This window comes from Lutjanus erythropterus, chromosome 20 (genome assembly GCF_056507025.1).
Source record: "Lutjanus erythropterus isolate fLutEry1 chromosome 20, fLutEry1.hap2, whole genome shotgun sequence".
Taxonomy (NCBI): Eukaryota; Metazoa; Chordata; class Actinopteri; order Lutjaniformes; family Lutjanidae; genus Lutjanus; species Lutjanus erythropterus.
In genome coordinates, this window is record NC_139336.1 from 3240670 (window position 1) to 3257904 (window position 17235).

At 40.1% G+C, this 17235-nt stretch overlaps 1 protein-coding gene across 1 annotated transcript in view; it reads left to right on the plus strand.

The window, feature by feature from the left end:
* Positions 1 to 16984, plus strand: part of pip5kl1 (phosphatidylinositol-4-phosphate 5-kinase-like 1) — a 37954-nt gene extending 20970 nt beyond the window's left edge. The window contains exon 9 of the mRNA XM_084746539.1: positions 15381 to 16984. Coding sequence (XP_084602665.1) covers positions 15381 to 15816 — 436 coding nt within the window. The 3' untranslated portion in view covers positions 15817 to 16984. The remainder of the gene's footprint in view (positions 1 to 15380) is intronic.
* Positions 16985 to 17235: the final 251 nt, after the last annotated feature.

Consider the following 17235-nt stretch of genomic DNA (forward strand, 5'->3'; position numbering starts at 1 on the left):
GGACTGTGTTCCCAGAATAAAGCCGGGATAAGAGCTAAGCTAACCCAGCTCAGACCTGAGACAGCGACCCAGAGAGAGATGCATCGTCATCGACCCACTTTGATTCTGCATCAGCCCACATCCTCTTCCTCAAACCCCCACAGAACAAATAAAGATGCAGCGGGGTCTAACAAGTTTGTCTGGAGGTAAAGTTACTGCAGCTAGTAAGCTAGTGTTAATTAGCCAGACATGCTAACGTTTGCAGCTTATGTTAGAGCAGTTGAGATGGAGTTTAATCCATTCACCACACATGTGCTCCTGTGTTTCATGTTTGGTCAGACTCATGAAATGCAGAGTATCGCTCTTCTCTGAGCCACCTGCACACCGCTTTAAGCTTTACAGCGCTATTTACAGCTGCTAACTCCCGTCCCTAAGGTACCGTTTGGGGACAAAACGAGACAAATAGAGAAGCTGCAACTAGACTAACTGAGAAAGCCGAGTCTACGATCATGTGTTGTGGTGGAGTAGAGGTGGAGATGTATAGCAGGTTGATTGAGATGAGTAGCAGCTTAGCATCTGACACCTGCACACCTGATCCCTGCTGAAAATGGTCTCGAAAAACTGCACTATTTCCTCCTGTTTTGAACAACGTTTTACAAAAAAACTACAGTGACCAGCAGTTTCAGGAAAATACTTTGTTGACAAAAAAAAGTTGTGACCTGTTTAGAATGTCTCCAGTAATGACCAATGGGTTTTTTGGCTGAGGGTCACAATAGGGTAGCGAGGGCAGACAGTAGTGACTAAGACTTTACTGGTTTTGGTTGTTTCACAAGATTAGCCGAAAGTAAGAATAAAACAGATCCACACCAGCCTTTTCCTTCAGTAATAATGAACACTTTTCAAGTCTGCTGATGTCAGAGGAAGTGAAACTGACACTTAACTTTATTATGCACTGATTTACAGATATTTTGAGCATGAGTTGTATGAAACCACAGTCGCAGATGTCTATATGGATAAAGTGTTTTACACAATTTAAAGGGATAGTTTGAATTATTTACTCACTTATCCACATTCAGTATATTGCCTAGAGTACCAGCACAGACACTAAGCAATGAATAACTTTGTTGTGTGTCAGCAACAAATCCCTTAAAAAAGGCCCATCTGAAGAAATCAATATCAGTTAAAGTGTTTTGAACATTTTTATTGCTTTACCAGCCTTTTCTGGTGGAAAACTACTGTTATGCAAGCCAAATATCGTTCTCTCCAAACCAGCAAAAATCATTTTAACTTGCACCTGGGAGTTTCTGGTCTACCGCTGCCTCGATCTGTTAGTTAGTTTGTGTTGTTGTGTGACTTCGGTGAATCTGACTTCACCAAAACATACCAAAGTCCCACAATAACACAAACAAACTAACAAATCGAGGCAGCAGTAGACCAGCAGCTCCTGTGTTCTGTGAGCTAAAATGACTGATTTTATCAAAGGAGTTTGGTTGAGGGAGAGAGGGAGCAATATTTGGTTTGTCCGTTTTTGAGAACTGGGGCAAATCACAACCAAAAAAAAAAAAAAAAAAAAGCTTTCAGAATTATTAAGACCAACACTCTAAAATGTAGTGTTTAAGGATTTGTACATATGAAATATATGTAATTTATGAAATGTTTTGGTTTGTTTTCATTTTTTAATTTCTTAAACTTGCTGCCTGAAAACACCCACACATGGGTTTCCAGGAAATTGTTGACCCTTTAAATTTGTGTCCCAGATTTCCTCCAACTCTGTCAGATTTTCACAAAAACATGATTTAAGGTTAGCTATACTCAGATGACCCCTGTCTAACTTCCTGGTTTAAAAAAGGCAGGAATTAATTTAATAATATTTCTATCAGATGTGTCTCAACCATAACATGTCAACTCTATAGTCCTTCTAAATCAAAGCTAAATAAGAATGATGGTTTGAAAATGTGTATTTTGATTAGCATTAAGAGAACTCTTTCCTGACATGTGAAATTATATTCCTATCTCCTGCCACTGACTACAATTCATTTATTTTTTTTCCAACAATCCGACAAACGAAAAAAATATGACCTGACTTCATGTCTCCATATGTTGACATCACATAATTGTCTTCTTTACATTCCTGTTTTTGTGCAAATTTGTCTAATTTCTTAAAATAAATAGAAAAATATGTTTTCGCTTTTCGAGTCTGACATGCTAAAGCCCAGTTCAAAGCCAGATGTAATAATTCCCATTCAAGATATAACCTATCTGGCCCTGATACACACACACACACACACACACACACACACACACACACACACACACACACACACACACACACACACACACACACATACGCCCACTGAGAACTGAGCTGGCGGTCTGGCCTGCTGTGCTCTGGATTCCTTGACCGTAAACCACACTACTTACACATGCAACAACAGAGTGAACTGACTCATCTGTAGTCTTCTGACATTTCAGGAACACCATGGAAAAACCAGTCTGTTAACAACAAACACAGCACTTCTGACAAATATTACACAGCAGACACTGAGTCACCTTCTCTCTATCAGCCATGGTGTCTCCCAGCCTCACACTGCCTGGCCTGAGCATTGGTGCTACACCCTCTCTTTCATTCCTTGTCCAGACTGTAACTGTCCAGATCTTACTCTGACCTAAAGGGATTTCATTTATTCAAGGTGTGTTCAACTTCACTTCTGGCGTCTTGCGCTAGGGGTGCAGGGGTATCCTGTTCTGTCCCACCCCTTGTGCCAACAGCGCACAGTGGGATTCACCTATCACGTTAGGTTGGGTTGGACTGAGGTGCAGCTTTGCGGCTGCCCGTTCTCCATCTCCTTCTCCTTGTTCTCTTCATCCTCTACTCCTCCTCCCATCCTCACCCCTTCGTCCCGCTGACACTACTGTGGGTGGAGGAAACAGAATCAGAAAGTGAAGTTTCTGAAGTTTGATAACTCCTGCACAAAATTACACACCGGTTATCCAGCGGGTATATCCAGCCAGCATCAGGTTCTGACAGAAGTACACTGACCTTCTTCTCCTCGGGCTGGGTCGGTCTCGTGGTCAAATGTAACACCTTGATCATTTTGTATTTTGTGGTTCAGAATTGTTTAATCTTTGTTTTCCTGGATCCCAATAAACACACAGACACAAATACTAATTATAGTGATAATTCTTTTTCTTTATTTCTTTATACTCAACACACTCAACATAGAGCAGAGTGCTTAATTTTAACAACAAACACCACATATTGTATAAAATACAAATTTTCTGTGTAATTGTAATATTTAACGCTGGACATATTAGTCTTCTGTTGTGCAATGAAATTTTAGTCTGTCAACATGCAGATATTTAGTGTCTGATAATAATAAAGGTTATATATATGATTTATCAAAAGACAGTTTAGTGCTTTACAAGGCAGATAAAAGAACAGATGTTACATGTGACAGTAGGAGGATCTCTTCTATTTTAACTTCAATCAGCGATCAAGAACGCACTTTATTTCTTCAGCTATGAACATGGTCTGGAGACTACAGGTAACCTACAGGTGATCTAACAGGATGTTAGTGTCTCTTCTTCTACTCTCTCTTAAGTCTGTTGAACACTGTCCGACTTGACTGCAGATTTTCGTCACAACCTCCTGCTGCTGCTGCCTGATCTCATCTATTTTCCAGGCAAGGGGCAGTTCATCTTGAACGAGCCAACGTGTTGTCTCTCTCTGTAGCGCATGTTCTCTCTTGTCTCCCTCCCTCCTGTCCATGTGCTCACTGTGCTGTGTGTCTGTAACCCCTCCCCTCCCGCTTCTACTCAGTGTGGACACACACGCCACAACACGTCTTGACCAATCACATGTGGCTTTAACAGAAAAAAAAACCCAAATCGGCTCGCAATCAAGAGCTGGTTCCCGTTGTTCACTCCAAAGAGCCGGCTCTAAGCGCTGGATCGTTCGCGACCGAGGACGTACAGACTCGGTTCATTTGCTATCTTGCCAATGTGGCAAAAACAAGTAAATAGTGATAGTGATGGTGATAAATGTTTAGCTGTGATGGTGTCTCATTGGCAGTAAATGTACAGTTTGCCCACAAATAAACATTGCAGAAGAATATTTTTGAGTAATGACCAAAACAAGACATTTGAAGACATCAACTTGGGCTTTTTTTCATTTTTCACCATTTTCTGACATTTCATGGACCAAACAACTAATTTATTAATTGAGAAACTAATCAACCAAATGATTGATGATGGATCACATCGCTGACTATATTTTTAACAGGTAATTAGTAACTGTATCAGAATACATTTTTAAAGTGACCCTCCCAACCCTGGTAATTGGCTTTATTAATGGTTTATTAATGTATTGATTACTGACATTGGCTGATCAGGCTAATTATCATCATTGTACTTTCTAACTGTAGTATTTCTAACTGTAGTATTAAGTAAATGGTTGTCCTTTGTGTTAATCTGTCACTCTGTCACAGCTGAAAGGCTTAGAGGAGTGCTGCTGCCCTCTAACTTGAATTCTAAGTAATATCCGACAAAATTGATAAACTAACAAAATATATTGACCCAGTTGTATTCAATATTTTTGGCCCATGCCCCCCCGTCACGTTTCAGATTTCTGAGACCTCCTTTCTAAACTTAACACATGATTTTATTTAAAGTAACTGTCTGAGGCCCAAAGAGGTCAAATTATCCAATATTTCACAAAAAGTGAAGATTGGAGAAAAGTGGAGAAAAAAATGTTTCAACTTGTTAAAAGAACAGATGTTACAAGCGTCAAAAGGAGGATCTCTTCTATTTTAACTTCAATCAATGATCAAGAACGCACTTTATTTCTTTAGCTATGATCATGATCTGCAGACTACAGGTAACCTACAGGTGATCTAACAGGATGTTCGTGTCTCTTCCTCTACTCTCTCGTAAGTCTGTTGAAAACTGTCCGACTTGACTGCAGCTTTTTGTCTCCACCTCCTGCTGTGGCCGCCTGATCTCGTCTACTCTGCGAGGCGCAGTTCATCTCGAACGTACCTAATAGCTAATTAATATGCTCACTCGCCACCAAGTTGTCAGAGGTATGAATTGCAACCTGTCACAATGACAGATGACCTTCAGATTTTTCCGTCACCGTTTTAAAAAACCGGTCAATGACGGAAAATATTCGGTTAACGCGACCCCTGCCTTATATATTACATACATCTACCTACACATACGTCATACTTTATATACCAGTCTGTTGAACCATGTACATTAATGTACAATGCTGGTTAACTGTTTCCTCTATGATGTTACACAGCTGCCTCTCACCAGCTTGGGCTGCAGCTCCCTGCAGGGAGAGGAGGTTGGTTAAAAACATCTGGATAGGCTACATGTTTTTATCCAGCGGTTACCAATAGATGACAGCTCATAAAACCAACGCGGTTTGTCAGTACTTTGATCAAGAAAGTGAAAATAAGATTATCAGAATAAATGACTCATAATCACTTGACCGGAGCAGTCTGTCACCCCATTCAGTAGAAGCAGGTCAGTGTTAACCAGCAGGCTGCTGCAGCTCCATGGAACCACACTCAGCAAACCAAGGAATCAAAGGGTTTGTTTTTTTAGGAGAGGAGGGTGGTGACCTGAAACTGTAAACAGGGCGATACAATCAGTTTTGGGCAGATGATCACTTTTTTGGCACAACACTGAAACTTTTTTCCTTAACTGTGGTTGAGAGCGGTGTGCCTGGTTTATTTTATGAAGGAGCTGCTGGTCTTACATACAATTTTTATGTAGAGGTGAATTTATTGTCCTGTTAGCATTTAGCGTTCTTGTACAATCAGTTCTGCTGGGATGTGTGTGTTAGCCTCTTATTTTTGTTTCAGAGGTATCAAAGTTAGCATTTGCTTTACTGTAGGCATAGGTGTTACTTGCTGGAGTGCACATTACAACTCTTCTTTTCTCCAAGTGAGGAAATAGAATATTTGCATAAGTAGTTCAGTCTGACTGTTATGTTCTTGATATCATAACCAAAGCATGAGAGACAGGACGTGTATGTCAACCAAACTTTACTGAGGGACCCACCACAACCAGTCACTGTCAACTTGTACATCTGGCGGAGTGATATCATTATCTTGTGGAGTGTTATTACTAGTGTTGCTTTCGTCAACGAAAATTATGACGAAATATCGTCAACGAACCTTTATCATCTATATAGACGAGACAAAACGTAAATGGTGGTTATGTCATGATAACTATAATAAAATATATAATGCAATATTGTTGACGAATAAAAACGAGACGAAATGTGGTTTACAAAATAAAAACTCTGCTAAAATGTCTCTTCATTTTCATTGACCAAAACGAGACAAGACGAAATAACATTTTAATGTTTAGTCGCATTTATTATTTTGCAGTATTTCTGTTTCCTAGGCTGTGTGTCGCACTGCGCTGACGCAGGCGACGTCACTTCCAATCCCCACTCGTGGCATTATTTAGATGCAGCTGCGGTGGGATCATGGCCGGGCAGCCGCGGAGAAAACGAAATGGAATGTGTTGTGGAAAAAGATGGGGAGAAATGCAGCCACAAAATAATGGGGAAAATCCAATCCAACTTTATTTGTAAAGCACTTTATAAGCAACCACAGTGGACCAAAGTGCTGTACAGAAATAAAATACAAGAACAGATTAAAAGACATAAAACAGCTATACAGTTTAAAGCAATAGAAAAATACATACATATATATACACACACATGCACATACATACAATACATTGAACATCTCACATGATGTTAAAAGCCAGGGAGAAAAGATGGGTTTTAAGATGTGATTTAAAAACACACAGAGAGGAGGCCTGTCTGACGTGGAGAGGCAGATCATTCCAAAGTTTAGGAGCTGCTACAGCAAAGGCACGGTCACCTCTGAGCTTTCGCTTAGTTTTAGGTACACTCAGGAGCAGCTGATCAGCTGACCTGAGAGAGCGGAGGGGTGTATAAGGCTGCAGCAGTTCGGAGAGGTAGGGCAGGGCGAGACCATTTAGGGATTTAAAAGTAAATAAAAGAACTTTAAAACTGATCCTAAAATGGATGGGCAACCAGTGAAGTGAGGCTAAAAGGGGGGAAATGTGCTTGTGCCTACGTGTGCCAGTTAAAAGACGTGCCGCAGCATTTTGCACCATCTGAAGACGAGCGACGGAGGACCCACTAACCCCCACATAAAGTGCATTACAGTAATCCAGCCTAGTGGTCACAAAGGCGTGGATTACTGTTTCAAAGTGCTGTCTTGAAAGAATCGGTTTAAGTTTAAGTCAATATAATACTAAGATAACCATGTTTGATTTGTGAAATGGGTTTGACTAAAAGAAAAATTTGGTTTTGTCTACTATACTAAGAAATTATACTATATTGATTGGGTTAAATAGAATTACATTACTAAAAAGAGAGTAAAATACAATTTGAATTGACTAAAACTAGACTAAAATGTCATCAGTTTTCGTCAACTAAAACTAGATGAAAATAGTCATAGGTTATTCTAACTAAAATAAGACTAAAATGCTCAGACTTTTAGTCGACTAAAACTTAACTAGACAAAAAAGAGTATGAAGGTGACTAAAACTAATAAAAACTAAAATAACAGTTTGACACGAAGACTAGACTAAAACTAAAATCAAAACAGGCCACCAAAAACAACACTAGTTATAACATGACATCCCCTTCTTACAAAAATAAAAACCTTATACATGATGAACTAGGCCATTTTATTCTTTTTCTTTGCTAAACATCACATTAAATTTACTGTTACACATTACATCAAAACATTAGGTCACTTAACTTTTTGTGCCTTTTAACTTTTTTACCTCATGTTTTGTAACCATACAAACTTTGTTTCTTCATCGCACAATATTTGGAACAACTTAAAAAAAAAACAAAAAAAAACTTTTCTACAGGAATCTCACCATCCCTATATCTTCTGGGTTTCTTAACTATTCTCCTTCTTGATGTTTTGACAGGTGACTTGTCATTGGAGTCTTTTTCTGTGACACTCTCAGAAACGTCTTTCTGTTTCTCCTGTAGTCTTGTCCATCTGGAGTTTGCACCAAGCATGATCATGGTTGTGCAGCAGCTTCTTTTTTTTTTACGTTCCCACGTGTCCAGGTTCCTTCACACCAGATTGTCACGCTGTCTCCAGTTGACAGCTCCTCCTCTGGTTTGGTTACTCTTTTAGGAAGTAACTGTAGGAAGTAACTTAGTTGGAATGCGTGTCCTCAGATGATGTCCCATTAGGAGCTGAGCTGGCGATGCTCTGACATCATTTAATGTTGTGTTACTGAGGTTCATTAAGGCAAGATAGTGGAAAACTCCTCTCTTTGCTAATCCATTTGACTGAGGATAGTGTGGACTTGATGTAATGTGTTGAAATCCCCACTCTTTTGACAAGTTCTTGAACACGTCAGAGCTGAATTGAGGAGCATTATCTGAGATCATCACATCTGGAATTCCATGTCTTATCTCTTCTCTGTAGTTTCAGTGGTCTTGAATGTTTCTGGTGATTTGGCTCCTCCTTCCCTTTCCATCAAATTTGCTTCAATCACATGTTCATGTGTCTGTGTGTCCTCATCATCTGCTGCTGTGCCTGGTATGTAAGCTCTTGACAGGTTGCCCTTTTACATGCCTCTGGTATTAAATGTTCTCAACAGCAATCTCTGTATTCTTGCGGGGGAAGAGCTGAGTGGCTTTTTAAGACAAACTGATGAAATCTTTCAAGTCCAAAAACTATTGTCAGCGCTTCTTTTTCGATCTGTGCATAGCGTTGTTCTGTTTCACTCAATGTTCTTGAGGCATATCTGACAGGTTTTTCATCCTGTAGAAGCACAGCTCCTAACTCATTCTCTGACGCACCAGCTGACAGTTTCACAGGTAAGTTGAGGTCATAGAATTCCGATACAGGTGCTTCTGTGAGCATCGTTTTCAGCTTTGTTTGAGCTTCTTCATGCTCTTTCTCCCACTGCTACACCACATCATACTGTGTGAGCTCTCTTATCAGTGTTGTTTGGTCAGAGGGATTGGGAAGAAATTTCCCTAGATATGTTATCTTTCCCAGGAATCTTTCCATATCTTTTTTTACACTCTGGGGTTGGGGTTGTTCTTTACTGCCTCTACCTTGGTCTGGTCTGGTTTCAGCCTATCTTTAGACAGAATATGTCCCAGATATTTAATTTCCTCCAGTCCTGTGTTGCGTTTTTCTCGATTTAGTTCCAGGTTCTTGGCTTTGGCCTGTTCCAAAACTTGTTTCACTCTCTTATCATGTTATTCTTTAGTCTCGCCTCACACAAGAATATCACTGATGCATGTTTCCACGTATCCAGTCCTTCAAAAACTTGCTCTATCATCCAGTGGAAAACCTCTGATGCATCCCAAATGGAAGCCTTAAAAATCAATAGCGTCCAAATGGGGTTTTAAATATGCATAGGTGAGAGTTCTTATCAAGTTTGATTATTTATTCAGGGTAGGTACACTGAGAGCAGCGCTCTCTTTTGCAGTAACACCTTTATTACATTCACACCTGGTATAACCAGTATAAGTATAACCACAGTCTTTCAGCCACTGAGCAGCTCTAGGAGCGGTTGAGGTTAAGAGCCTTGCTCAAGGACACCTCAGTGGTGGTAATGAGGAAGTGGCATGTGCTGCCTTTCACTTTCCCCTCCACATTTATCCTGCCGGTCTGGGGATTGAACCGGTAAACTTCCAGTCACAAGCTCTTTTTAGCATTTGCTTATTTGTTTGTGATTTCATTCACAGTTGGCAGCTGATAGTGTTCTCTTTTTGTCGCAGAATTCAGATCTCTAGATCAAGACAGACTCTAAGACTTCCAGTCAGCTTACCTGCAACAACAATGGGATCAACCCATTCAGAAGGCTCATCATTTTTCTTTACAACTTCAATTTCTTCCATCCAGCAGAGCTCCTCTTTCAGTTTTTTCCTGAAGCATGTTAGGTACTTTTCTTGGAGGGTCTACTTTTGGTATGGCAGTCTCGTCGAGCCTTATGGTGTGTTCTCCTCCTAGGCAGCCCAGGCCCTGATAGACATATTTATATTCAGAGTAAATCATCTGTGTTGACTGCTTCATATCGATGTATTCTTTTAATCATGTGTGTTTCTTCACAGGCCTTCAGGCCTATTATTGGTTTCATGTTGCTATTTTCCACACACACTGAATGAAAACACATGCACCTTTTTCCTGTGCTTCACCTGCAATTTTTGTTAACTGCAATTTTCTCTCCAGTGTAGTTTGACAGTCTGACCTTTGTCTTTCTCATTGTCTGTTTTCTTCAGTTTGTTTTTTTAACAGGCAAAAGGAAATCCCATTAGCCTGTGCCTCTGTGCAAACTTTTGGGTTCATGTCTTTATTCTCTATTTTTACATTTGCTGTCCATTCATCATTTTTTGTGTTCCTATCAGTTTCATGTGAATGAACGATGCCAATGAGGAGCTCTTTTTCCTCATCGCTAGCGTCTCTTGTGCTGACTGCATACACATTCTTTGCATTACACATCCTGCCAAAGTGGTTCATCTTTCCACCTTTTTTTTGCATTGTTAACCAAATGCTGGACAGCTCCGTGGTGCATGTTCATTTCCACACCTTTTACTAGAGATGCACCGACACCACTTTTTTCAGACCGAGTACAAGTACAAGTACTTACATTTGGGTACTTGCCGATACCAAGTACTGATATGAGTACTTACTAATGCCATTAAAATTAAAAAATATGTTATTTTCATTAGATGGTCACTTTCTAAATGTAACAAATCATTGTTGCCGTTTCCTACAAGTGTAACCATGGTTACTGTACACATTACATTTTTAGGTTATTTGTAGTAAGTTACTTTACTGATTTTGTGGTCCTTATTAAGCTGTGCAGTTTATATGATATAATTTAGCATATTAATTTCACAACATTATTATGGACTTGCAGAATTAAGTTTACTATTATGAATGGTTTCGTATATGATAATTATTTCATTATCATTTACAGCATTTTAACTAGTATGTTAATTTAACATTTACATGTGTAGTATTGAAGTTTCTTCTTCTTGTCCCTCTTGTCTAAGAGCTAATTAGTTCCTACCTGCCATTGTTTATGGGGGACAGGTATGAGTGTGGTGCCATGTGTGCAAAAGTTTTGTTTACCTGCTGTGAACTCCAAAGAGTGATGTTTTCAAAGTTGCTGCGGTTATTAGTGGATTATATTGAGGACAGCGAGTCTCTCGCTGATGATGATGGCGCTTCCAAAAAAAATAGGGTAAGCATCGGCAAATGCCTTGAACTCTGCATCGTGGCGGATCCTTAGTTTACTTGTATTTACTACTACTGTTCGTAATGTGGTATCAGGTGTGGTGTATCAGAGCAGTTTTATGAGTACGAGTTTGAGTACGTGAGGACAGTATTGGACCGATACCCGATGCTGGTATCAGTATCGATGCATCCCTACCTTTTACACTTCAACTTTTCTTGTCTTTCCTTCTTGTGGCTTTATTTTGTCTTTCTTTTGTGCATTGTGTTTTACTTTTATCACATCCACGTTTACTCGCCTGTGCACCTTTGTCTCATGCATCTGTTTTAGTTGTGTTTTAGTCATTTCCGATGCTTGACAAACAACACATGGCTTTACCCAGAGAGATGTCTCCTTCTCTCAGTAGTGTTTCCCTCACAGAATCAGAATTGATGCCATACACGACTCTGTCTCTGATTAGAGACACCTCCAAAGCACCAAATTAACACGATTTTGCTCTTGTTCTGAGTTCAGTCACATACTGACTAATAGTCGTCCCACTGGACAGAAGCTTCCTCTCCGGCCACATGCAAAAACGATGATGACTACACCTTAGCGTCTTTGTCCATGTCACCTGAAGCCTCCAGGTACACCATAAACCTCAGTTGCAATCTTCTCCAGTTGTCCAAAATGTTACCCGACTTCAAGTCAACTTCAGAGAGTAGTTGTTTACTGTTCATCTTGTCATTTTACTGTGGTCCGCTACACCAACAAATTGTTCAGACACTGAATCATCACTTTTAGCAATCTAGTAATGTAAGCCTTTAATGTGTTGGTTTCAAGAATGAGTACTTCTATTTTGGATATTTGGATATTAGTACTTCAGCTGGTAATGCTTCTGTACTTTGCAAAACTTTAAGTTCAGAACGTTTATTTGTTGGATATTTTTAGACTGTGGTATTGTATTGGTAGGCTACTTTCACCTGAGTAAAGGGTCTGAGTACCTATACCAATATATGATTGACAGACACACACACAAGACAACACTCAGCCCACAGAGATAAGTTCTTCGATGCAGGTGTTCATCTGCTGAACCCTCCTTGACTGATGTCACTATAGCTGCAGTGTAATGAATCACTGTTCCACTGGAATGCACATTGTTTATTGTCATGTCACGCTTGATTCTACCAAACAGATGATGAGTGATACCTTCATGCATCCATCTGTGAAAAGTGCTGCTTTAATGTTCTGTGCATCACTTAGTAAAAAATAGATCTTAGGAGAAAAGGTAGCATGACAGAAGGGCATGATGTGATTTATGTCAGTTGTGAAAGTCTCACCTTATTTGCCTGTGAGAGCTGTGACTGTCAAAGTTGCCGTGTGCCTCCTACCTTTACTTCTTAGCCTCTGTCATCTGGAGACTGTAATCTGTTATGTGATTCTTTTGGATTCTGTGGTTGTTTGGACGACTTTCCTTGCCTGGCCTCTGTGCCTTAATGTGGTCGATGAATACCTGAACTTTACCAGCCTGGTTAAGTCTGCCTGCTTTGTCTGGATTTGGCTCCTATCCCTGTGTCGTCACACTCACCAGTGGTAACACAAACGGAGTAGCACAAAATTAGTCCAGCATTAATGTTCCTTAGATGTACTGTCACATGGTTAGGATTACCTCCTCTATCAGCATGTTATATCGCTAGAATGAGTACATTCATGTGCTAACATTAGCATTTAGCTCAACTTAGTTTGGTGTTCACTTTTCCTACAACTTTTTTGGTCAGACCTACACCCCCATGTTACTGTGTGGCAGAGGAGAACACTGAGGGCCCTCTAGACCCTTATTATTAAGTTATTCTCTTCTAATTATAATTTCAAGCTCATTTTCTATCATCGTTGCTTCAGAAAGGAAAGGGTACTGTCCTGAAAACAGCAAATGAGGGTTATCCAATCAGATTTTTTGTTGTCGTTGTTGTCTCCAGGCAGAGAAAGATTGGAGCTGGCTCACTCGTTGGTTAGGACTTCATCACTGAGACAGTAGGCCACAGCCTGTGTGTTTGTTTAAGCAGTGACAGGTGAATTTACCAATCACATTTTGATTTACAGTGGGTGAGACCAAAAATCATCCCATTAGGCCTTCCTGAAGGACAGGGATATCTTGCTCGAGACAAAGCAGTCGAGACAGACGCTGTTGTTAGATGGCTAACGTGATAGAGCTGCCTTTTTCAAAACAATGCAGCATAGTGCAGTATCTGCAAAGGACTGTTATTTTACTGAAATTGCACTCATCCCATCTCAGATACCTGAATCTTCTTTTTTAAAGCTCCTTCCATCAGTGCACAGCAGACAGAGCTGTGTTGGTAGACAGAAATAATATAACTGGAGGTCTCTGCTACATGTAACTGTGTGCGTGGTACCGAAATAGAGAACTTCAATATAACTTACACAAACAATAGTAATAGTAATAGTAGATGACAATTATCTACTGTTTAATACACGTTTAAGTAAAGAAGACTCTAGAAAAAAAAAAAAAAACTTATTCTACTATCATTGTGTGGTGTTTGCTGCCCTCTACTGGGTTTTTATATATGTCAACTACACACCACAAACACATGTCCCAAGGTGCCTGCCACTTATTCCAGGGAAATCTTTTTCCATTTTACTGCATTTTTGGTGTGTCTGGCTAAGTTTTGGCCAAACTGAAGTCCCAGCTCTGATGGTCACAGTTCACCAATGCTGTGATGTGTGCAGCCCAAGTAGTTGACAGATGTCTAAATGGAGATGTCTTTGACTTTAAAATTAATTTTGAACTCCTTGGCTTTGATTAATCTGGGTTTGGAGCCAAACACAAAGTCAGAGAGACTTACAAATTCACTCTTCACCTCCCTACATTCATATTTAATGTGTAATTAATTTACCCGAAAGGAAACAAAATGTACAACGAACAAAGGTAACACTTTCCCCGCCATTGACAGAATATCTTGTCATTTAAGACACAATGCTTCTGCTTGAGCAACAGAATAAGAGGGTGATTTTATGTAACATGAAATGGTGCTCAGCTGCAAAGCGTGGGACAGAGGGCACCGTGACCTGGCCACAGACCTGGGGGGTGGGTATATATTCTGTTAGTCACATTGCTATGAGCAATGTCACACACATAATATGAAGCGATTAAAAAACAAAAATAAAAATGTAAAGTTGATATTGTGCTTAGAATTTTAATTGGCCTGAAAAGCTGTACCCGAAAAGGCCCAAGCCTAGCAAACTCGAACCCATCCGTCATTAGCATAGTTCAGCCAGAACCTGATTACAGCCTGACATTCTTCTAAACAAGCTTCCCTCTGTGTACCAAACAGTACGAGTTTGGGGGGAATTGAACTGGCAGTGACAAAATTGGGAACAAAAAAGAAAAAGAAAGAAAGAAAAAAGAACTACTATTACTATTGTGTAGTTAATAATAATAATAATAATGATAATTACAATAATATAGCCCAAAACCAATGTAAGCCCATGAGATATGTGAGAAATACGGCCCGACCCGACCCAAACCTGTCGAGTCCCATCAGGTTCAGGCACGGATCTAATTCTACTTAAAAAGATCTCTTTTACAACAATGCCGTTTTCTCATTTCTTTTGTCTGAAAAGTGGATTTTTTGATAAAAAGAGAATGAATGAATCTAGAACAAATTGTTCTGTTGTTTTTGTGTATGAAACTAGAGGATTTTTTTTGTTTCTTTTGATGTATTCCATGTTAACATATTCATAGAACTGAATATACTGTGGGTGTTTAAAGTGAATTTTGTCAAAAATGCTGGCACTGGCTGACATTTTTTTCTGAAATACACTGACATTATTTATCAAATTTTCTATAGATATTGTGATAATATTACCATGAATTCTTTTGACCACAATACTAAATGCTGATAGACTAACGTCCTTAACTGGAAGTTATGTCACAGGTTATAAAAGGAGATTATGTGAAAACACGTGAGACATTCCAGAATTCAGACAGACCTGTTGTGCTCCTGGGTTTTCTTGTCTGTCTGTCTAGACAGATGACAACATTTTGCATGGATGAATTGTGAGTAAGGCTGCAGGACACAAATGCTGTGACTCATAACTGTTATTTTCCTTTGACTTTATCATTGTAGATCTGTGAATCCAGGCTCCAGCCCTGTCCACGCAGGCGTAGCTGCTGTCCCCGGGGCAGTCCCAGAAGATGACTGCACCTTACTGCTGTCTGAGATGGATGGCAGCTGTTTGAAGAAATCACAAGCAGGAGATGCATTGGGTGGTCAAACATCACCTGAGCCCGTGGGGCCGGGCCGTGACGCAGCTGAGCTTCAAGATTTCAAAGCCCAAAACCGACGTTTGTTGCCCAATTTAAAGAATCCTCTGCACGTCATCGATGGGCCGGAGCAGCGCTACTTCATTGGCATCATTGACATTTTCACAGTTTACAGTTTTAAGAAGAGGCTGGAGCATTTGTGGAAGAGGCTGAGACACCCAGGCCGGTCCTTCTCCACCGTCAGTCCACAGACTTACTGTCTCAGGCTATGTCACTGGGTCCAGGACCATACCAAGTAGACCCTGGAGGGGCCAACTCTCACTGAGCATGTCCAAACAACTGAATGGTTAACTAAAGGCTGCACACATCAAACAAGCTTATCTACACTCTTAGACATAATGGTTCCAAAAGGGTTCTTCCTTATGGGCTGTGGATCTACCTGGAACCATTTGCTTCTGAAGAACCCTTCTTTGAAGGAATGGTTCACCAGGGGTTTTTTGTAAGACAAAAGATTCCATTAAGAAGATTTTTTTATCTAAAGAACTCTTTTTGGAAGAAAGAGTTCTTCAAGGACTGTTGAAATCCTTGAAGGACTTGTTCGTCCACAGTTCTTTGTACCATCATATAAAAGGGTTCCCGGTACAACCTCTTGGGATGGTTTCTAAGTAAAACCCTTGGAATGTAAAAAGGTTCTTGGTAGAACCCTCTGGATGCGCTCTAGGTGAAACCCTTTGAATATGACAAGGTTCTTGGTAGAGATCCATTGGTGGTTTCTAGATAAAACCCTTGGAATGTAAAGGGGTTCTCAGTAGAATCCCCTCTGCTCTAAATAAACCCTTTGAATATCAAAAGGTTCTCGGCAGAATGCCCGGTTGGATCTTAGATAAAACCTTTGGAATATAAACAGGTTTGCATTAGAACCCCCGGATGGATTCTTGTTAGCAACATTAAAAGGTGGGAAGGTTTTGGATAGAACCATCAGAGAGGGTTTTCTGTTAGGACATCTCATATGGGGTTCTGGGTGTACCCTTTCAGAGATGGTTCTAGGCATGATCCTTCATGTTGGGTTCTAGGTAGAACTCCCTGAAAGGGTTTTAAATGGAATTGTTTCAACAAGTCCCACCAGGAACTAAAAAGGGTTCTCCTATGGGGAAAAATCAAAGAACCCTTTATGTTTCTACTTAAATGAACCATTGGAATATAAAAAGGTTCTTGGCAGAGTCCCTGGTTGAATGTTAGACAAAACCGTTGGAATATAAAAGGCTTTGCATTAGAACCACCTGGGTGGATTGTTCTTAACACCAATACTGGTACTGGTTCATTACTGGTACTGTTTCAACTACCAGGAACCAAAAAGGGTTCTCTTTTGGGGGAAGAACTGAAGAACCCTTTATGGTACTAATTAGCACCATTAGAAGGTAGAAAGGTTGTGCATAGAACCCTCAGAGAGGGTTCTTCTTCAAAACCTCTCATTCTACAGGCTCTACCAGGAACCTCCCATGGTTGAAGAGCAGAAGAAGCCTTTATGGTTCTAGTTAAATAAACAATTGAAACATGAAAGACTTTGCATCAGAACCACTTGGGTGGATTCTTGTTAGCACCATTAGAAGGTAGAAAGGTTGTGCATAGAACCTTCAGAGAGGGATCTCCTTTAGAACCTCTCATAGGAGGTTCTGGGTGGACCCTTTCAGAGATAGTTCTAGATATAACCTTGAAAG